We start from the raw sequence: 24,721 nt of genomic DNA, 5'->3' as shown, positions 1-24,721 counted from the left end.
TATTCCCTAAAATTCACTACGCTCGCACACATGCCGCTCAGTGAGATACCCTCTTACGTTTCGTCGGGGTTTGTAAACAGTTGCGATGAAATTCGCAGACAGTTTTCATTGTCGCCAAACAGGTTTTCTTATCGCAATTTGCGTCAAAGAAACTTTAAACATCTGTTGAACATGAGGTCTTTGCGACAAGGAAAATTGTTTAGTGGCGATGAAAAATGTTTGCGAACCCTAACGGAACGGAAAATTCGCTTAAAGTCGCTAAGTTCGCAAACATTCGCCGCTCAGTTAGGTACAGTACCCCTTTGAAGGTTTCCTCAAAATCGCATGAAACAAAATTATGGAATTTTCAAGTCGTGCATATTTTCATGAAAAGTAATATATATATATATATATATATATATATATATATATATATATATATATATATATATATATACATATATATATATATATAGTATATATATATATATATATATATATATATGTGTGTGTGGGAAAAGGTCGATAATCTAAGTGCAACACACACACACACACACACACGACACGCACACACACACACACACACACACACACACACGCACATGCACACGCACACGCACACACACACACACACACACAAAATGGATGAAAATTTTCGTTTAGTTTCACATCATGCCACTGATGTTAAATTTCGTGAAGACTTGTATGAAGGTCAATGAAAGTCTTTTAAAGCCATACTATGTTACTACAGGTATTTCCGTTTCATGGGAATATGTGACACATGAAAATTCATAACTTGTCTTGTTTTCAGCTGAAGTTTTGACGAAAAGGTTACACTCTATCATAATCTGCTTAGCTCTTGAACATGAACAATGTGAGAACATTGGATACCAAAATATGAAAATCACAGATAAAAAATATTACTCTGGTGTTCGGGAAGACTTGATATTGACCCAAATTCAAGAGATGATTTATATCAATCAAATATAACTGTGAAAATGTTGTCAGAGGACAAGATATGCCGAAATTGGGCGATAGTAACTCGTTCAAATACCGGTAGGTGCTCAAGCGTGTGTTTACGATTGAATACCTGTTGGCGCATGTGCTGTGTATTAACGCTGTCGTTATTCGTATTCTAATTTTTTTTTTTTAACCCTATCTATTTTTTTAAACGGAAACATAACTTCCACACAACTAACACGTCAACATACTTGGTGAAATTGATAGGTTTATTCCTTAGATGTTAATGCAGAATAGGATTACAAAATAGATTGGATGAAAAGTGCATTTTATACAAATGACTGTACAACACATGCACGAAATATCCATTTTCTTCCATTATTGCCAGAACATAAAAGTCTATGACGAATAGCAACACCTAACAATGTGTTTAAGGGCAATTTTGTTGTTGGTTTTTTTTTTTCACTGATCTGCAGACACCCAACATCAAAGCACATTTAATTCAAATGCAGCATGCCAAGCCAATATTTTCTAAAAACTCATTGTATCTGCATGGAAAATAAGGATATAAACACGGAGAAATTAACGTTTACCAAAATTTATGTTGTGGACACTCCCAACAGGTCAGAAAAAGGAAGAAGAAAAAAATCTTCTATTACCAACTGCAGATCAGTCACTGTAATGTGGTTCAGTTTTGACTGGGTAAACTCTACACACTCGGAATTGCAGTACTTTTGATTTTACTTTGTTCATAGCAGTTCGTTACATTACTACCAATCCAAGCAGATGGAAGAAAACATGGAACATTTTTAATACACTTAATTTCTAAACATCTCATTTAACTGAAATATGAAATTAATAGATTATGTTAAGTACCGGAGAGAAATAATCTTCAGCAATATATCATGATAGCAAAATACCTTCTTTTTTTTGTCATTTATCAAAGTTGAATAAATGACAGCTTAAATTTGGCTGAGAAGATTATTAAAAAATTACTTGGTGGGTAAACATTGCTACTTATGCCAGTCAACTTTTCTGTCAATGCAAATGACTTCCATTTTTCTTATGCGCTTAAGCAAAAAGCCAGGCAATGACAAGGCTGTTCATTCTTATGCACCTACCTCCACAGTACACTTTTAACTATCCCACAATAAAACTCAAGTTGGTATAAACATAAAAGGTCTGAAGTAATATCTTGAATCAGATTGAAATACATGCATGCCTTCAGCCACTCATACAGGGTTGATTGTACATTCATTCACCTTGTGTATAATATCTATCTTTTTCTTCCCTAGAAGAAACGAAAGACAAGTAAATACAAAAAAACAACAACAACAAAAGCATACATTCTACGAGCACTCAGCATATACCTTAGTATTTGGTGTACACACTAAGAGTATCACAGGTTTGTAAAACTCCTAGGAAACCACCTAGAGATACAATACCATGTGCACCTTACACCAAAAACATGGCACGCAAAGAAAAACCTGTGTAGGATATCTCATACCACGTACAATGAAATAATACACTATACACTACCATTTTAAATCTCATACACCACTCTAGTCAACATTCAGACATTCATATGTCATTGAGTGTTACTTATCTCCAGTAGGTTCTGATGAATAGAAAGATAGCATTCTTCTTGGCTCAGGGAGCACACATAAAAAGCACTGTACACAGACCTGTCTATTCTGTGTGCCTCATCACATACCATTAGTAAAAAGTTCTACATATTTCATATTTTTCCTTAAAGGGGATGGCTAGTAACTGATCAGTGGGAATCAGTGGGAATGCTGGGGGATGATTGTTCCAATCCTTGTGGGATTCATTGAAGAGTACATTATATATCTATTGTTGTGTGAAAATTATTTGATTCAGAATGGTCTCATATTCAAATAATGTGCAGTTTAATCGCCCCGTCACTATACAGGCATGCTAACCTGGAAACATTAAACTGCACAAGGATTGGAACAATCACCCCCAGCATTCCCAGATTCCCACTGATCAGTTGCTACCCTTCCTCTTTAAAGGATTTCCTAACTTATATGATGAACTCATACTACAGTATGCATAATGAAGAATTTTGACTTAACTACTTACTAGTAAGCAGATACAGTATCCATATCATAATATGTCCAAGAAACATAAAATGGACACAGCAACTGCTTATAGTATGAAGTTTTTAGAATGTGATGATCACAACGTGAAATAGGGAAATACAGTAGAAGAAAGGGAATCATTTAAACATGTGAAGATACATACAGCTGGGACCAAACAGTCACAATGTAAATAGCACCTACAGTTTCCAAAGAAAACATAATATATTACATAACATACATCATGTAATATATTATATAGTATATCATACAAATAATATATCATATGGATAGCTGGAGAGCTTAGCTACTGTATCACTTCCAGTCACTAATGTGTTCTAAAAGTTCCACAGAAAAGTGTTAAGATCACCTTTGACCTTTCAAACAGGCATAATAAGCAGTGAAAGTGGAAATTTTTGCACATACTGCGCAGCATGAATTGACGTAAAAACAAAAGGGGTGAAAGCCTGTAATATATATACAGACATATAAAATTCATTTCAACCGAGACCGAAAAAATTACTCACATGAAAATTTGACTTTATTTATTTTCTTTTCTTTTTTTCGCTCTTTGCCAAGATGATGCAGATATCATGGACTTTACTTTTAGGGACCCCACCTCCATTCTGAATACATAGTTTACATGTAATTCAACAACCACTATAAAGATGCACTTCCAACAGTCCACAACGAATTGTTTAATACATCTTTACATACATATCATTCCTTCAAACTTAGTGCAAAATATATAGAATAAACTCCTTTACACAGAATATTGACAAATAGAGAAGAGAGAGAGAGAGAGAGGGGGGGGGAGGGAGGAGAGATTTAAGAGAAAAATACACAGATGGAGAGAAAAACAAAAACAAAAATGAGATATCCCACAGAAAGAGGCAGGACACCAAGCAGCAATGATTTGCTACAATGAAAGCACACCACTTTATGATGGCCTTTCAGCGTTCATCCATGGCATACACCTGCACAACGAAAGTCTCTCAAACAATTGTCATCTGATCTACAATTCATTCAGCTCTACTCTTTCTGGTCCCACCAAACACACATAGCAAACCCAAAGTAACAACATTTATACATACATGTATGTATCAGGAATAAGAGTTTAGAAAATGTTTACAACATAAGCGGGAGACTCTTTTCTATCTTTGAATAAAAGTTTCATTCTTCTAGCCTATTGAAAAAACAGAGTGCTGGAAGTAATCGACACAGACACGCATACAGCTTACCTACCTCAAATGTGACATCCATGGCCTAAAATAAACTTGGCATTGATAAATTCGCATACAAGATTTTGTAGCTCGTCCTTCTCAGGTAAAGTCCTTTCTTAGACTCATGAACAGGATTAAGGCATTTGATTAAATACACACAGCTGCATAGAGCAATGCAAGAGGCAACAGAAATGCTACATCCTACAGCACTCTGACCCTTCTAGAAAGAATGATACTGATCTACTCCATTCATGAGCTGTGAAATCTATCTACAAATTGTGAATCATAATCAAATTTTCCCCACACAACTCCCATAAAATCCACACAAGCCATCATCTCTTTGAGACTATTATGTCACAACGAATCTCCTCAAGAAATATGTACATCATCTTAGTTCTTTTAAACTTGAATATATTATATGAGGCTTAATAAGTCAGTATCCATACAAACAAAGTGCCTGCATCTGTCTCTCAGGAAAAAATTAATCAACTGACTGATCAATTTTTTGCTTCATGTGACAATGTTTGCAGACGATGGATACAGCTGCTACATACAAAATCTAAAAACAAAAAGGATTTGGTTGTTCCCTCAATATTCATTTACAGAACGCTCAAGGTCTTAGAAGAGATAATCACATGACCACAGCAAACAAGTGGAAAATGGAAAGAAATAATGATCTGGTTATTCTATGAATCAAATAAATTACCTGAATGGTATTTCATGCCATCCTTTCCAGAGTGGTGAGTCTTATACAGTGGGGCTAAATCTCCTTTCTCAACTCATAATGTGCACATTTCCTCGGTGCAATATCTTACAATCATGTATGATTATTTGCTCCCAGGAATTCATCTAATGTTTGTTCTTCTTTTCTGCCCATGAGTGTCTCTGCTTCATGATGTCAAAAGACACTTTGAACTGCTTACACTCATGAATATCTCTTTGATAGGTATGTTTCAATTACCGCATCTCTTTTCAATTCAGAAACAAATTTGGAAATCACTCCTATTTTACACAGCGATCATTTTTCGAATTTATTCACTTGTGACTACCTACAACTCTTGAGGGAAGAGTATTGTGATGGTCTAGTGTGAAAAGCTCCAAAAAAATCCTCTGGTAATAAAAAAGGCATCATAATCCCCTTAAGCATCCAAGGGGCTAAAAGGGAACAACCATTTGATACTACTATGACTGTTACTCAATAGGTAATATGGTCTGTGGCATTTATCATTTCAACAATCTTAAGCTTCGCTCTCTTCATTTTCATTAAAGAAATGGACAAGCCTGAGAGAAGAAATAAACAACTATAATCTGAGCCATTTTGATGGCAGCTGGTATGCCACTAAAACCTATCCTTATTGATTTATCTATCAATCTATCTATCTATATCTGTATATATATTATTGTATAAGACTTGACAGGCATAAATTTAACTCACAAAATATGAGGAAAAAAGAATATCACATGGAAAAAACAGCAACGACAATGTAATCCTAAATTTAAAAAAAACAAACAATAATGATAACTTAGGAACAGAGCGAGTGGTTGAATTAAATTAGGAACATACAGCGGGGAAGTATTCCAAAGTTGACTGCTGTGGGAATGGAGCTGAGAAAGGGCCAAGGTTGGTGAAGTCATCTAGTCAGTCTACCTTCACTGAGCTGTAGATCTTTGTAACAAACCAAAAGCAGGCAAAGAATCCCATTGTACCTGTGATACAAAATCAGAGAAGTAGTAAAAGGGTGTCAGAAAGAATACATGCTTTTGGCTCATCAAATTAATCACCAGTTATGATCATAGCTTACTCTTGCATACATCCAAAAATGACAGTCTAAGCGGAGGTTCAAATACTAATGCTCTGAATAAAAATACAAACTTGTTAAAAAAAGTATGCTCCGACACAAAACTCCAAATAACCTCTACCCCTATGGTAACATTTTCCTTTAAAGCCTAGCCTATACTACTACACTACATGTAGTTTAATACTCCCTTATACAGGGGAAACTCGGTATAACGAACACTGCTATAACGAGATATCGGTTATAACGAGGAAATTTTCCCGGTCCCAAATTTCCTTCCACACAAGTCTATGTAAAATGCTACTCTTATGGCGAGATTGGCTATAACGAAATAACTGCTATAACGAGATAAATTTTGTGACTTCCAAACAAAGAAAATATAGTCAATCAAACCTGCTATAGCGAGGTAAAGCAAAATGCCTTCAGTAAAGCTTTACTTCGCCTGTGCTATCATCTTCCGAGATTGTAAAGCTTGATGCGCCAAAAACTGTCTTGTACACACATAATCATTTTCTTCAGTGCACTCCAGCTAGCACTGCATGTTGTACGGGTAAGTGTGTGTGTGCGCGCACACTGATACATGCAGAAAATGTGGTGGGACGGCCATATGTATACATGACATCATCATGACGTTTAGCAGGTGTGAGGCAATCTGATGCTGTGACTGGCCTTCTACGTAGGGAATTCCCCATCTTCACACACACGCAGTCACAATGTACATACAGAATGTGTCACATACACACACAGCATTGTGCAGATCATATTCAAGCTTTCCACACAACACACACCCATACGATAACCACATACCAATCCACAAATGATCTTGATACAATCGCAAGCTATATAAATTTACAAATTCAAACATCTACAATTAATAAGAAACACATTCTTGATATTGGATTCCTTGGCGAAAAAATCTTCTTACCAATAAAGGTGAGTAATTCCCTCACACACAATATCAAGTTATCTGTATAAAACTGTTGATTAAAATATGATGGGTAGTCCCACATGTGCAAATTAATGTCTTTATGATATGCCTTCTTCTATGCCTACTGATATAACGAGATATCGGCTATAACGAGGAAAATGACTCGGTCCCGACCATCTCGTTATATCGAGTTTCCACTGTACAGAACCTTTGTCAGAGTATGTAACAAATTGGTTTTGGCATTTTGAATTTTTCTAAGATCTCAGCTTTCTAGAGAAATATTACTTGCATCACTCAATTTACAAAATCCTATCACAGAAACGGGAAGAATGTTAGTAACCAGATAAACTAGATAAACTATTCTTGATAAAACGCTCTTTCATAAGTCTGAATGCTGCCTAGTGTGAAGAGTAGCCATTTAATGCGATAGATCAATTCAAACGACCACAGTAATCACTCTGCTTTAAAAGATATGAAATTTGTTAATACATATGAAAGACTACTAAATTTGGACAGGGAGTAGATATATTTAACATTTTACATCTGAACAAACATCAAGTTTTCTGACTCTGACACTGACCTGCTCTATTTTGCAAATTCTTTACGGTGACTAGATGAGGACATGCTGCCATAAAAGTTCAAATTTTGGCATATTTCGTGCATTGCATGCTTGTCATATTCAATTTTTTAATCTCTTTGATTTCAAGGCAGCCATATCATTGGGGTATAATATGTAATTTGTAATTTTCTTCACATGTGATAGTCCTGTAGCTTTAGAGAGTTTGCTGTCATTATGTGGCCCTACTTACACCCTCTACTGAAGAATGCACGTGCCAAGGCAGCAGAGAGCTGTCAAAGTGCTCGCCCAACTGTCATGATCGTCCACAAAATTTAAACCATAATGAAACTTAAACAAACACTACTCATGCAAAACCTTCTGCCTTTATAGTATCTTTTGCGAGAGAGAAAAAAAAAGGGGGTGGGGCACTCACCACAGAATAGGAAGAAGAGGACAACCATGATGGCGGTGTAGCCAAAGTAAAGGATGGTGCTGGCCAGACCTTGAATCATGAGCTTGGAGGCAAAGTAGTGGATGCAGTAGATGAAGAAGTAGACTGCTGTGAAACCGCTGGTCATGAAGGACCGCCACCACCAGTGGTAGTCCTGGGCAAGAAGAAAGCAAAATTACAGCTCATGGTTTAGGAATTCCTTTTAATATGCTGTTTTAGTAAATCTTCATGGTATAATTTGCATGAGCATATTGAATAAAGGAGATGTGGACCTACTGCTTATACATGAACTCAGCAGTAGTCAATTTACAGAATGCTGAAATCGATATTACATAATAAGTGTGCTGATAAGCTTGTGCTGAAAAGCGTTAATCTTTCAGAGTCATGAAATTCTTGCGCCGAGTTGTTTTGATTGCAGTTGATGACAAACTGCCCTACAGTGTACATCAACGTACATGTAACTGAGCACCGAATTCATCAGTGTTTAGTAGTAACCATGATGAAAAAATCATGGGCACACATACTTGGGCAGGGTTTGAGCCTGTACAACCTCCTGATTACCGGACAGGTATCTTACAATAATTACCTAGTATCTGCTGCAATATAAGGATTAGTACCAGTACTGGTTGTCAGCGAAAGCTCGGTGGTCTAGTCAATAAGACGCCTGTCCGGTAATAAGGAGGTTGTAGCTTCAAATCCTGCCTGAGTATGTATGCCCATGATTTTTTTATCATGGCTGCTATGTACTAAACACAGATTAATTTGATGCTTATTCACATCAATGTAGGGCAATTTGTTAATCAGTTGCAAGATGAAGTCTTAATGTATTTGATTGCTTTGTCATTTGTCACTCTGTATTTGTAACATGTTTATACTTTTTTTGAACTGAAAGTGCACTAACAGAACAATTTTTTTTTTTTGGTGAAAATTAAAGCAAGAACCTCACCTATTCATATTCACTTCACCAGTACTACAAAAAATGTTCAAAACCATCACCGTCATTGTCATTATAATCTTCATTATAGCCCTATCGTTCCTATAATAATCACCATCTTCATGCCAATCGCATTTCCTCATCCTCGCTATAACTGCAAACATCGTCCTTTCTTCATCACCATCATCACCATCACCACCATCATCACCATCATCACCATCACCACCATCATCACCATCACCATCATCATCACCATCACCACCATCATCATCTCCCATATACAATTCCCTCATCATTATCATGGTCATAACCATCATCTGCTATTATAACACATCAACTCTTAATGTCCTGTCACTGTAAGTGTGAAATGAACCCCATGAATAAAGATACAGGCAGTCTGGGAGCTGAGCTAAGCCACTCACCTCTGCACATAAATGGAAGTAGCACAGGAGAATGGTGGCCTCAGAGCAGGTGATGACCAAGATGATGGCCACAAGGAACAGGAAGCCAAACATATAGTAGAACTGGTGAGACCTGTAGGGATGTGAAAAGTTTAATAAATCAGTGCTGGTTGACATCACTGGCCAGGTGCAGTGCTGTGGCTGAAGTAATAGACACTTGTGAAATGGGTTGCATTAACTCTTCAACTACCACAACCACATTAGCAGGGGAACAAAAAGTTTGCAGGATATGGTCTCTGCTTGATTCTTTATGGACTACCACTGACACAAAATGACCTGCCGCTATAATGGCTGCTGCATCGAAAGGCATACATGGATGACCATCCAGTATATTAGTCTTATACCATGAAGGGATGAGGAGAGTATCCTACTGGCTTTGTCTGTCCCTAGATCTGTGGGGTAGGGTGCTGCAAGCATGATATCAGCTTGTCCTGAGCTTTGTTAGATAATGGTAATCACTCATTATCACAGTGTCATAATGTCACTGGGGTGACAATACCTGGTTATCTCAGATTTTGGTGAAAATCAATTTTTTGAATTAGTTGTCAGATAATCACTTAAGGTGATGTCCTGTCAAAATCTTAGCTGTCCTACCCCAAAAATAAAGCCACCACGACAAGTCAAAGGAAAGGCAATCTCATTTGTTATAGGCGTTTTGGCTGCCATGTTTTTTCACTCTCCTGAACATTTGACATTTTTGAGATACAAGGTTTGTCACCCCAGCAGCGATAAACATTGAGAGCATTTACTTTCAAATCAATTGCATGTTGTGCAACCCTCCCCCCCCCCCCAAAAAAAAAGATCCACAAACAACAACTAAAAGAAGCACAGGCACAATCTAAAACCAGAAAGTTGTCTGAGTTAGGGGTGGGTGGGATACTCACCAGATGCTGTTAAGGATGAAAAGAGCTGGATGAAGATGCAGCCGAAGGGGAGGATACCACCCATGACGATACCCGGCAGGGGGCGGGTGTAGAAAGACTGGTCGGGTATCTGACGTGGAATCTGATTGGTGCGCACTGGGAATTCGATGGGCTGCACATGAATGAGAGAGAGAGTGATAGAGAATGAGAGAATGAGACAGAGACAGTATGCTAATAAACAGAAAGACCTACAATAACAGATTCACGTATGCAAAACAAGGAAATTCATCTGGGAGCAATCTTCAAATGCTCTTCCTGACTGGCCATCGACATTATTTCTTTTCATCCATGCTATTGTAGATCATCATTTTTTCTAGCTATTCATTATTTTTTCTTTCTTTTGCTGAGCTGCTGAGCGTACAACATATGTCCATCTCTCAGTGTAAACACTAAATCCCGGCTATTCAAATGTAAATGAAATTCTTGCATCAGGTTGTTTTTACTTGCAAAAATTGACTTCAATGCAAGCATGTAAGAGGGGGGGGGGGGGGGGAGGTAGGCTTACCCTCTTCTTGAAGCCAAAGTAGGCACCAATGAAGACCAGAGGGGTAGAGACACAGAACCAGAGGGCCAGGATAGCGATGAGGGTGGTGAAGGGGATGGCAGCCGAGCTGTGCTTGTACCACAGCAGCAGGTTCAGGATGAAGAAGACGGTGAAGATGGTGCCGGGAACAAGGAAGCTGGTGGAGATGACGTTGGACTTCCAGCGCTCACCACCGAATGCTGGCCATAGAAATAGAAGAGATAGAAAGGGAAGAGTGTGTCAGTATAATGTAATATGTAGGGCTGTCAACCCCGTAATAGATCTAAATACAGACTGATGCACAGTGAAAAGCATTTTCTAAAGGTAAAAATACCCATTTTGGTTTGAAAATGTGAAAATTGCATGCAATATGCATGAAAACTCAAATTAATACACAACAGCTTTCACTTGATAGAGATAATTTACTTATATTTAATGGAGAATATACATTATGAAATGGTGTAAAAACATTTTAGATGGAAGCTTAGTAAATGGTGTAGAACAGGATTAGAGCTAGGTTCCTTACTCTTGTACATGCGCGAGGAGACGAAGCCAGCTATGAATCCCAGCAGGACATAGAGGACGAGGGCACACGTCATGAGGGAACCTCGATTGGCTGGCGACAAGAACCCCAGGCAGGCAAAGACTGAAGGGGGAAGACAGGAATGAAATATAGAAATGAATGTTGGCAAAGAAGTTACATGTGACTAAACAGCATCACTTAGCCCTTTTTGCACCTACAAGCTCCTTACAATATCAACCCCTACCCACTGAAGTCAGCAACAAATTCTACATTATTCTGGAGATGGAATTACTGGGTAATGAGATACAGGTGAGGCATAACAAACCAAGCATAGATATAAGAAAATTCTCACATACAAATATCCAACGTAAAAACACACTCACATTCAAACACAAATGCACAAGGGCAGTTGCAGTTGTTTCATCACATTTTGAGGGGCAGAGGCGAGTTTGAGCTTTGGTAACAATCCCTTCATTACTCATACTGCTTTGCCTTGGTCCTTTTGTTATGATGGACTGGATAATCCAGTCATGGCCTATATTCACAACTGGCAAGGCTCCATTACAGAACACAGCACCATGGTATTCATTGCACACAAAATGAGCCACTGCTCTGTCTCCAGCACTCCTTGATCTTGTTCTATCCCTCTGTACCCTCAACATGTTCATGCAAACGTTGGAAGGCATAGAAACCGAATACACATTGATTTACTTCCAATGCAAAGGTGAGGATGAGTGTGGCCTTTCATTCAATTATTATAAAATTTTCACTTGAATCTTTAAAACTTGCGATAATTATTTTACAAATCTTGTTTTGGTACAAGTGCTTTTGGATGGCTGCTCATGGTCATAATTCTTCTATGAAATATAAAGTATCACGAACCAAAAACAAACACACACACACACAAAGCAAAGTTTTCATTGCTCAAGGTAAGAACTCACCGAGAGTGATGAAGGTCATAATGACAATCTGGGCCCCAGATCCAAGGAAGACTGAGAGCAGCATGCCACTACGAGGAGGCCTGAAGACATCTCCATGAACCAGCTTCCAGCCAAACTCCTCCTGAGCCTCCTCCTAAAATAACAGACAGTTAACAAACACACACATATACATTAGGAGATATATACAATGAATATACATGTACAATGCATGCATAGATATATACGTACAAATGTAAATGGGCACACATACCCATATGCGCATTGTACTCACAAAACATGCAGACATATGTACATGTATACACACTATACAAATACATTGTATACATATACATACATACACACATACATACAGACATACATACATATTTTAGGGTAATACACAAAATTTATCCCACAGTAGAGATTGTATATTTTCCACAATCATCAATGAATGCACTCATCTATTGATCAAAATGCTCACTCGTAAAATCATTAAAAATTCATTCATTCTTGATTTCTCCTGGTTAGAAATCCAAATCATCCATATGAGGAGTGATAATGGAACTCACAAGGGAGTCCTACATCACTTTTGGACTGCGGGCAAATTTGTCATTGTGTCTGCTAACTGCAATGGTATTTGCCCAAATAACTTTATGAATCACACACACGTACATTGCAAAATCATACATCTGGTGATACTGCACTGATTGAGAAAATGAATATCAATAGAACACAGGTGGAATCTTTTGTGTTTGAAAAGTGAGTAGGCAAGCAAAATGTTTTTCTGCAATCATGTAATACAAGTGATGAGAATAATGTACCAGGTCCACTTGGTTGTATCGAGAGATGTCCTTGTGGAGCGTTCGTAGCATAATCATAGCAACCATACCAGACAGGAAGAGGACGATCACCAAGGAGTTCATGATACTGGAGAGAAGTGACAGTTAACAAGAAAAAGGTAATATGGAGAGCAATCATGTTAATATGAAGTGTCTCGAGTGGGTCAAACAAATGTGCTTTAACCATCACAAAGTTTGCAAAGAATGATGCTGCAAATAGCTTGGGTCAAGACAGAACTCACAAAGTATCACTGATGTGGTTAATTCACTCCCCATTCTGACAGTGATTATATCATGAGGAGTAACAGATGTCTAGTTTCACTAAGCAAAAAGAAAGAGATTGATGCCAGTGAAATAACTAGCTGCAACATTTCCAGTGCTTAGTCTACGGAGTAGTTGATTGATGGCAAATTTGTGTGGAACTATTTCACCTCCAACTAATCACAATACTTTTATCAGACATAATCCAACAACACCTAACGCAAGAATGCCTTCATCAAACCCACACAAATTTCCCAGCTGCTTCCCCTGACAAAACATGAAATTACCACCAGTGAATTACATGCAGAATATTTAATCTAGCCATTTACTGAAATCAAATGGCTAATGATTTTCCTTGTAATTTCATCTATCTTTACAGATATTGTTGAAATTTAAATGATTTACGGCATCAGGTCATGAATCACCTTGTTCAGCTGTGGGCTTTTCTCTTGTTTCTTTCTTTCTTTCTTTGCTTGCTTTTTAAACACTAATTTTATGTCAGGGCGCAGTTCCCTTGAGAGTGTCCCAAACAGGAGTGGCAGTGAGGTGTACCTACCTGAACCACTGGATGTTGGTGTGAGGCATAGACTCCAGGATGTAATCCCAACGAGACGCCCATCGCACTTTCTTGTTCGGCTACAAGGTGAATCGACAGGGATTGTAAAGGAGAGAGTGATTAAGTGAACATGGGTGGAACTGAACAATAATTGGTTCTTTTTCAAATTTTTCTCGGCTCGACAATGTTCATACCACATTCCACTTTAATATTTGGGGGGAATTTGGACCTCTTAAATCAAGGACTGTACAACATCACACTACTCAATTAGACACACCAGAGTGTCTTCTGATCTATTCCACTTAAAGCTCTAGAGTTTCGGGATGAGAGTTTTGCCCACTGTATATTATAGACTTATTAAATGCCATGGCTTTGCTCTGACAGGAATTATGAGTCACATAAACTAGAGAACTACTGCCATGAAAATCTCTTTGGTTTCAAAACTCAGGAAGTCACATAAATTTTGTACTAAGAAACAAAAAAATCAAAAGTAACAAAATGTAATGTCTGTTTCTTTTTCCCTTGCCTGCTGAAGGCATGTGAATTTTGAAGATTTTACAATAAAGAGTCATTTAAGGGAGGGTAGCTCCTTCCATGAAGTAAAATAAAATTGACTTTCTCTACAGAGAATTCCTACAGCAAACTGTCTTCACAACAGCCTTCCAAAGCACTGTAAAAGAACATTTGCCCACAAATATTGGGTTGAGGTTAACTGCTGGGCTGGTTCCTTTCTGTCACTAGTCTTGCAATTTTCGGTTGAGGAATAGCAAAAATAGGATAGTACCGTTAAACATGATCTTGCATCACATAACACCAAATGACTTTACAGCTGAGGCTTTTTAGTTACGAAGTTTACATAAGATTTTGATAAACGAGATTTGAAGGGCCTTGTATAACTAATTATGGTCTACTACACTTGCCTGACACTGACTTAAGCTTCATTGTGTGCAGGACAAGAAGGGAATCAAAACTCAATAGCAACCACCATGGAAGGAAATGACAATCAACTTACCCTTAAATCTGGTCTACTCCCTGAACACATTCTAATCATTAGTTTTTTGTTTTTTTTTGTTCGTAAGTAGCAAATGTTAGTACTCACTAATCTGCCAATCTCTTTTTTTTTTCAGCTGTGTGTCTCCATGCACACTTTTATGGAACTAATGGATGGAAACTGAAGAAGACCAACGCCAGTCAATAAAGACCCCCCCCCCCCAAAAAAAAAAAAAAAAAAAAAATGCTCTACAAAGTCTGTAGTCTGGAAATATTTTTACTTAACGTTATCTACCATATCCATGCTTCCAAGCTCTCTATCTAGATGGAAAATTACTCTCTTGGAGAATACAAAAACTCCCAAATCAACCTCATTGATCCATATACATATTTTAAATTTTCAAGCTCATTAAAACAAGCCTGTACTTTTTTTCTTCTCTTCTTTGGTTTGTTTGTTTGTTGTTGTTGTTGTTGTTGTTGTTTTTTTTTTTTGGGGGGGGGGGTTGAGATGTATGTAAGAAATGTACTCACTCTCCTTAAAATATTTTCTAATTATTCAAAGGACTCACCACAAAATAGACGGAGTAGGTGTAAGTGATGTCGACATCTTCTTTGAGGTCGCTTCCTTTGATGGACATGGCTTCATAGCCAGCCTTGGTGCTGTAAATGCACTCACCCTCTTTCTTGTGCTTGATGCTGCCACAAAGGAAGAGATAAGAGATATGTTGCATGCAAATGACAAGGAAAAGTAGAAATTACGCGGTGCGTAATATATGTCCCCGCCGGAAGTAGCATTTTGTAACAAAATGTGCAATATAGGTAAAAAATCAAGGTCAAAGGTCAAAGAAGTCAAAGGTCAAAATTCTGTGTAGAAGTTTTGAAGCCCTCACCTAGTGCCATCACATAAAGCAAATGGAATCGAAATTGGGTTAGAAATGGCGAAGGAGTAGCATTTTGTAGCCAATGTACAATATAGGTCAAAAATCAAGGTCAAAGGTCAAAGAAGACAAAGGTCAAAATTCTGTGTAGAAGTTTTGAAGCCCTCACCTAGTGCTATCACATAAAACAAACGGAATCGAAATCGGGTTAGAAATGGCGAAGGAGTAGCATTTTGTAGCAAAATGCAGAATATAGGTCAAAAATCAAGGTCAAAGGTCAAAGAAGTCAAAGGTCAAAATTCTGTGTAGAAGTTTTGAAGCCCTCAACTAGTGCCATCATATAAAGCAAACGGAATCGAAATCGGGTTAGAAATGGCGAAGGAGTAGCATTTTGTAGCAAAATGTACAATATAGGTCAAAAATCAAGGTCAAAGGTCAAAGAAGTCAAAGGTCAAAATTCTGTGTAGAAGTTTTGAAGCCCTCACCTAGTGCCATCACTTAAAGCAAACGGAATCGAAATCGGGTCAGAAATGGCGAAGGAGTAGCATTTTGTAGCAAATGTACAATATAGGTCAAAGGTCAAGGTCAAAGGTCACAACTGAAATTCTGTGTAGAAGTTTTAAAGCTCCCATGTAGTGCTATCATATAAAGCAAACAGAATCAAAATTGGCTCATAAATGACAGAAGTAGCAAATTGAACATTTTGATCACACACGGACGCACACACGGACGGACGCACGGACGGACGGACGCACAGACACACACACGTACGGAGCCCGTTTCATAGTCCCCTGCTCGAACTCGTTCGGCGGGGACAATAAATAAAAATCACAATTGCTGAGGGAGAAGTTTGCAAAAACAGTTACCTATGTGGATTTAGCAAATGCAGAAATATCAGTGACCTTCATCTATGAACAGTGCATGTTCATTTTGATTTCTGTGGCCGAGATATTTTGTGGCAAATATTTTCCCTTTCTTTGAGGAGCTAGACCAAGCATTCACTTGATGACCTATAGAAGTGAGTAGTTGTGAAATGTTGTTCTTGTGCAGTGACAGCACAAAGGGCTGTAGAGTCCTGTGCTAGTGAGGACAGCATGAGGAATTACCCAGCACTTGCTTTTGAAGGAATTGTCTGATTGTCTTCAAACTTTCACTGAGCATCTAACTGATCTTTCAGTATTTGCTGAATCTACAAAAACTTTTGGGGAAAATTGCTCCATGAAGTCATTCCTGCATGATGTACACCACATATTGCAGGAATGTGAACACAGTTTTCTTTCTCTCTACTTGTACACATACATGTAGACTGTATCCTCTGGGAGCTTGATTTCTTCAAATACTTATGTGTATCTCATTGCAAAAGATGAATTTTGTACAAGACGTCTGGCAGTGGACGAAAAAAAAACATTAAATATTGTTTGGAATAAACTACAAAGATTTGTTACAATGTGAGTTAACCTTCCCCTCTAACACTTGAAAGAGCAATTTCCACAATTGCAAATCATGCTGAATAAACAAAGAAACAAAGGAAAGAAACTGCTATCATTTATTTTCATTATTCATACTGCGAAAGACTGCCACCTGCTGAAGTTCCCAGGTGGGCTTGAAGAACCTGCTCAAGCAAGTGATGCTGCCCTGAACTGGATCTGCAGCTTAGACATCAACCTATAAGGCTACATTACGCACAACCCCTCACCCAAACCGTTGTATTGCATCATATGGCAGAAGAGTTATTCCTATCATATCACTCAGAAAACAGGTCCTTTACCACACAGCTACTATACTCCTGCTTATGCTTGGAGGGCTGTGGATGTAACAGAGTACCAACCTGAAAGGCTCTAGCTTGGCAGACACAAGCCTGTTCACACCCTCCACCTCATCAAGAGGATGATAGGCAATAGTGATGTTGACATGGTTGAAGACATAGTAGTTCTCTGGCTTCTCATAGTGAGCCTGCAAACAAAGTCAGAATGGCATGTACTCGGTCAACTATGTGAATGTCATTTGAGACAATTTGATTTCCTTATGAAGCATAATTTTCTGCTAGAACTAACTTGACAGCAGTGGGGTCTTTTCATCCATGAAGTGTGTCATCTTTTGCCACTGGGTCTGGATTGAAGCTGAAATACAGGCACATTTACATGCGCAAACACACTCACACACACACACACACACACACATATATAGTGTTCCCTCAAACATAAATCCCTTTCCATACACTTTAATGGACGAGGTAAAACACATCAAAATATTCATAGTGATAGTTTTTTTTTTTTTTTTTTTTTAATCCTCTAATACTGCTATCAATAACAGCTACCTCTATTAAAAGCAAGCATAATACCTCAAAAAAATTTCAATCATGATTATTAAAAGGTTGTTTTGAGTCAGGCAATGAGGCAAACTGGTTTGTGTCCATAATGCTATTTACAAGAATTCACAGGTTGTACTCAGAGGAGTGACAGTAACTAACGCTAATACCACACTCATCTCCAGTCTATCTCAAAAACAAACAAAAGGATCCTTGTAATAACTCATGGTAGTTTCTAATCACTCTCCCCCCCCCCCCCCACCCCCATAAAGACACTCTCATACCTAAAAACATGCAAAACACAAACACTCTCACATACATTTGTACAAACATACAAAACATATCAACAAGAGACTGTTTACTGCCTCCTGTATCTGGCTTCTTTCCTTAGAGATTGTACACATCAATGCACTTACATCAATAACACAGGCATCTTTGCGGTTGCTGTCCTTATCCACATAGCAGCCAATTGGGAAGCCTGGTGAGCAATACTTGTCACCACCTTGAACTTCGTAGCACCAAGTCACTGGCATGTTGTCCACGATCCTGTTATGGTCAAGCAATGAAACAAAGTGTTCAGCATGCAGTATCATGTACCATGCAAGGTATGAAATGTACATGAAATGAGAAGAGCAAAACAGGCTTTTGTTGATGGCTGATCTCACCACTCGTATATTCCCACTAGCATATCACTTCAGCTACTACAAATGTGTGACTACTCCCAGAAGTAATCCTTCAAACAGCTTGGTTATTGTTTCATCTACCTTTTTTCCATTCAACTTCTTGTATTGTTATAACCATTACAGGTACTATACTTCAAATACTCCTACATGGTGTACCACTCCTTCAAGTACAAAAAACATTTATTGCTACAGCCACTTCTTCTCCTTGTACTACAACTGTCAACATTACATTTATTGAACTACTGAAACATCTATAAGTTCTATGGTACTACTATTCCTCCTTCCACTTCTTCCTTGAATACTGGAACATGTACAACACATGTACATGTTCATGTACTGCCGCTACTACTACAACTTCCTAACAAGAAGAAGAGACAACATGGATTGGGGGGGGGGGGGGATTCACTACCCTGAGAGTAGCCCTGCATCTTGGAACATTGACATATTGACAAGGATTTACACGTGTAAGGTGAAAAAGGAAAGGAGATGACAAGAAAGCTTGAGATACACTTGGTATATATGAACACAGAAGAGAGATTGCTCACCAGTGCTGCTGGTAATTGAGGAGGATTCCTCGCTTGAGAAAGTTCAGTCGGCGAGTCTCAGCCTTCTTGTCCTCAGCCTTTGCCGAGTATGTCTTCTTGCAGACAGTTACACACTCATCGTTCTTACCAAAGGTGAAAGTGTAGGGAGAGGAGCGGATACGTTCACCAAACACCACTTGCCCGAGATTCTCTGAGGGGCTGTGCTCATCTTCTGTCTGACAAAAGTCAAACCTAGAAAGGAAGAAGTATCAAAATGTTCAACTTAATCAGGCGTTGAAGCTATTGATTCTGCTCTTTGACAGAGGCCGACATGGCTGTAAGAGCTTTCCCAGGTCACTAGGCTACAAATTAGAGTACACGTATATCAGGAAGTTCTTAAATGCACATACTGTACTATTAATTTAAATTGTAAAAACAGCACAAGTATAATTTGCAGATAAAGAACATTTCATTCAAAGGAACGGGTAAATGTATCTACTGAACTCTCAAGAAAAGTTCAGAACACAATGTACAATTCGTAAAAACAACAATTTGGCAATTTATTTGAATGCTTCACACTACTCTTGGGAACCACTAAATTATGTCTATTTTTTTTTTTCACAACAAGATCAAACAGGAGTACCTACATACAGAGTTTTCACAATGTGTCACTGTCATACAGGATTCTCTTCTACGAAGGGCTGGTAATCAACAATCCTGTCCTAATATCATGTCATGCAGAGTATCAACATCACAATTGCATGCAGAATTTCAGTACATAAACTAAGTGTAACTGTTAGAATGTGCAAAAGATAAAAGTGCAGAAAATTGAACTTAGAAGCTTGTGCAATTACTGGACAGCAAACAATGTACAAAGTTAGTGAGTACATGGAGTAGTTAAAGTTAAGCAACATGCAGTAATACACTTGTAGTTTCTATAGTACCATAGTTATGGGTAAACTCGGCCACTTGTAATGCACGCACTGGAGGCGGAGTTTACCTGCTGTAGAGTTGTGTGGTTAGTGTTAGAGGCTAACAAATCTACTGACTACCAGCTTGGACGACCCAATAAAGAGAAATATCACGGCGAATCTGGCGTTTCACTTCTGGCTGTTTAATCTGTCATTTCTGGTGTGTTCACAATACATTTCAACAACAGGGGGCGCTAGACCACATTAGTGGTCTACAACACTACACCTGCTAGGCCGAGTTTACCCATAACTACAGTAATTGATGTCATGCTTTTGATATCAGAACAGCTTTGCTTCTAAGAGAGAGGAAATTACCTGTCATATTCATAAGGAATCACGTTCTCCACTGAATCAAGGCGGTTGACAAACAAGTGGATATCAGTCTGTAGAAAGAAAAGGAAGGAGAAAATCTCAAAAGATTCAATATAGGCCCTACTTTGTTTTTCTTGAGAGCATTAAAAATCTTCAGTCATTGCAAAAATAAACTAGAGAAGCACTCTGAGATCGCAGACCTCCGCCAAGCATGCAAATCATTTTCACCACTGATCTTGTTCATCCGTAGAGATATCAGTGATTTCCACCCATACGTACTGCACTGCGTGCTGAAAGTTGCCAGATTTCCCAATATAGAAGCCTTTGATACATCAAAAACCCTCAGCTGCACGGCGCGCCTCACCCCAGCAGAAACTAGAGCACGCACTTTAGTGCGGGCAGGCAAATCTCAAATACGCGCAGCCTGAACTCCCAAGTTCATTGACCCTACCTGCCAAAATGTCAAAAATCCTTCATAAATTCCCCCAAAATTCTCGGATCACTGCCAAAAGTTAATCGTTTGGTACTTGTGTCATTCTCAACCTTTCCTGCAACAGTGAAAGTTTCATCCCAGTCCGTTCACTACTTTTTTGAGTTATTTTGCACACAAACTAACTAACGAACTAACGAAGAAACCAACAGTAACGAAAACATAACCTCCTCCATTGGCGGAGGTAAAAATGACACAATTGACATTTAATTAAAGAACTACAGTGTAGGGCCTACACTGTACAATGTATAAAGATGTACAGTTGTACTGCATCCCAAAGTTCCATCATGGACCCACATTTCAATGCTCCTTATTTAATTCATGCACTGGTTTCTGTCTAGTGTCAAGTAGGCCCAAGTGTCACAAAAATATTTTGAACATGCTTTCCTGCTTTGATCTCATATTCACTGCAGACACTAGTGACAGTCAGCCTTGATAAAAACAGGACAGCGCTTTGAAAAAAAATCTAGAAACTAAAATCTGTTACAGTACATGCGCAGAAGATGTGCAGTTGGATAGTAGATTTTCTAGTTCTACATTGGGAAATCGTCATTCAAGCAATTTCGTTGCAAAATGCACATACACTTAGTTTACACTGTACTTTACATGAGACAGCAACTGTTCTTGCAGACTGATGTTATCTAAAATGTAATCTAATTTTCCCATTTTTCGCACACTGCTTAATGCTTCAGACGAGTACGTATTAGCGTTTAGGCCTAACATAACCATTGACCGTAACCGTCCGTAGACTTACGTCTTAGTTGGGCCATTATTAAACAATGACATGTCACACACGTATGTCCACTTCATAATCAGTAACGGAGTTACTAGCTTCTAGTATTAACGTTAGACCTAACGTTAATTGAATTTAGCAATTTTATGACAGGTTTGCTGCTCCCCATCATTCATCCCAAAAAAAGTCAGTTGGAATTGATAGGTTTCTCTAATTAAATCTAAACTCTATTTCTTTTTCTGTTTTTCTTTTTTAGTTTCGATAGCACATGCAATTTATATAAGACCTTCAAATCAACTGTCATTAGGCCAACCCTAAACCCCCCGCCTTTAATTTGTTCACACCTTTGCTGGGGCATCCAAGGGTAAAATTTACCTTGCAAAATGCAGGATCACCTTGATCTTCATGAGCCTTGGCTACTTCGGGTTTACAGAAACTGACTGGAGCAAGTCCCGGCAAATAAAATGCTCTCACACTTGAAGCCAGCAAGCAGCACGACACTGCAGAGAAAAATAGCATTATTCTCGTCATACTTGTATCCGTTGTAGAGCCCTTCTTCGCGAAATTTCATCAAATACCATGAGATTCTTCAAAGTAATTTGCCGTTTACGATCTGTTTCCCCACAGTAGTAAGTATACAAGCCACGTTGGCAAGACCTATCGTGCTAACGCGTCACAACTGTGTTGTGTCCCGATAGATCCCTGTGCGATGGCCAATTGGTGAATGTGATAACGACTGCGCTGCGCACAAACACACCGTGATCCGCGCGTACGTACCGACGGAGAGTTTGTCACATGCACACTTCACTGTTCGCGATTCGCATTCACGTTTCAGTTTGTGGCCGTGGTACTATATGGAAGGCCATAGCTGCCATTAACGTAAACTACTTGGCGTATGCTCCAGAAAGCATCAACTAGTAATCGGTATCGCCAATGTGCAGAAAACTTCTGCGCAGCTAAAAAGCCCTGTCATAGATGCACTGTGGGATTCATGCCATTGGCGCCTCCGGCTGTCTTGTGTGCGTCTTTAGCTCCTATGCAAGTCAATTAAATTTTTGTCTGTTTTTCTTTCGTTGCTGCTTTTTCTTCGATTGGAATTCAACTAAAAAAAGTTTAGAATGTCTAAATTTTACTGAATTGTGGTGATAAGAACCATGATGGCTTGCTACTGCGAGGCTTCAATGTGCTGGTCACATGATGGAAAGCGAAGAAATCTTCAACAAAAAATACCCCTGGATAAAGGCGAACGTGAAGGAAGGGCATAAACAATAAGTCTATGCTGCCAAAATCAGGGCAAGTTCTTCCCCTGAGCTATCCCATAAAGCATCTAAAACGTTGCTCTGCACGGCAACAAGGTATTGGCGATACCAAGAATTGACCAATCATAACTCTCAATTCAGCACATGCATGCTCAGTTAAACACGTGTATAACATGTCATTTAAGCATGGGCATGCTTTTAGCACATGCCAACTCAGAGCATACGCATGCTATTTTTGCATAGCTACATAATTATGCTTGACAAATCAGAGGTCTTGGTTAAGTGCATATGCATGCGTATGCTATATTAGCATGTCAACTTAGAGCATGCTATTAAAAAGTTGCACATGTATGCACAGTCTTTATTTGGCACATGCGAAATTGTCCAATCAAATATACTGTTGTAGAATGGTCGATGGCTGCTGCACTCGCTCTCTGCAGTCTCTGCTGGACTGAATAGAGTGCATGTCGCGTCTATCTCAATGATGTGTCAGTGTGCTTCACGTGCTGTTTCAAAGAAAAACAAGCTGGAGCTTCATCGTGCATTCAAATTCAATGTGTTTTTAAATGCGCAGTCCCCTAAAGATGCTTTATATCTTTTCTTGGAATTTACCAAAATTTCTTTGTTACTATCATGTGCATTTGTTATTTCAAATCTGAACTTAACGCCCTGATTTGTTCAATTAGTTGACGTATATGGTTAAAGTGAACAGTAAAAGAAAAATGTTAGCACAGCTTGACACAAATTACATGCTGTGACCAGTGTTTATGCAAGAATCTTGGAAATGACGGAAAAGCGTTAGATTCACTGTGCATTATTGGTAAGACATTTATCCCGGCTAAAATTGATATCAATAAGACACTCACCTGGGAAAACAGTTACACCTTTGAATTTGTGTATTGTCTACAGGACCATGGTCTGCTTTTGCTTGCCGATTCCATTCAGTGTCGTCGGAAGATCAAGGGCGGATCCAGTGGGGGCGCAACCGGTGCACGCCCCCCTTTATTTTTCGTTAAAAACAAAAGAAATAAAAAGAAAAAAATGGAAATGAAACCCGGAAGTGACACCAGAAATACAAGTCACGTCCCCCCCCCCCCTTTACAGAATTCCTGGATCCGCCCCTGCAAGATCACGTGTGTTCGGCGAGTTTCGGTAGGTTTTCATAGTAATAATAATGATAATAGAGAGACTCTTATAAATCACTCATTCTACCTAAAAAGATACTCATGGCGCTATACGTAGAACAGAGTACATCACGTTACAACAGAGCATCACAGAAGATAATAAGATCAAAATAAACTAACAATTACATACACATATACATACAGGTATTGTCAATTTGAATTAAAAATAGAAGGGAGAATGTTATTCTCCTCATATTATGCTGCACAAATTGCAATAATTGGGACTGGCTTACACTCTATTTGCAATTTCATGAAGTATTATTTATGTTTGATATCTTTAAATCGACAAGTTCAAAATAATAGTTGACGTATGCTTTCTGGAGCTACATCAAGTACTATGTATTAATGGCCGCGATAGCTTTCCATATGCATACACCATGTACGTACTGTACATGTACAATGTGCATGTGTACCGTATTACAGCTGCACTAAGAGTCCCCCTCGATCGTGTGGA

At 38.6% G+C, this 24,721-nt stretch overlaps 1 protein-coding gene across 1 annotated transcript; it reads right to left on the bottom strand.

Annotated features, from left to right (window-relative positions):
* Window positions 1-3,997: 3,997 nt before the first annotated feature.
* LOC139734486 (transmembrane 9 superfamily member 2-like) lies at window positions 3,998-22,489 on the bottom strand. The gene is given in 16 exon segments (XM_071645269.1): window positions 3,998-5,968; window positions 7,978-8,149; window positions 9,352-9,463; window positions 10,275-10,296; window positions 10,299-10,425; window positions 10,819-11,036; window positions 11,363-11,482; window positions 12,301-12,433; window positions 13,101-13,206; window positions 13,936-14,015; window positions 15,495-15,621; window positions 17,632-17,756; window positions 18,528-18,657; window positions 19,340-19,570; window positions 20,605-20,672; window positions 22,200-22,489. Coding segments are annotated over 16 exon segments (1,995 nt in total). The 5' UTR covers window positions 22,356-22,489; the 3' UTR covers window positions 3,998-5,900.
* Window positions 22,490-24,721: the final 2,232 nt, after the last annotated feature.

Source organism: Diadema antillarum, unplaced genomic scaffold (assembly GCF_040938485.1).
Source record: "Diadema antillarum isolate AM-2024a unplaced genomic scaffold, OU_Dant_1.0 seq00000527_RagTag, whole genome shotgun sequence".
In the NCBI taxonomy this organism is placed as follows: domain Eukaryota; kingdom Metazoa; phylum Echinodermata; class Echinoidea; order Diadematoida; family Diadematidae; genus Diadema; species Diadema antillarum.
Note: the sequence above shows the minus strand (reverse complement) of the source record. Positions and strands in the feature narration are given on the sequence as shown.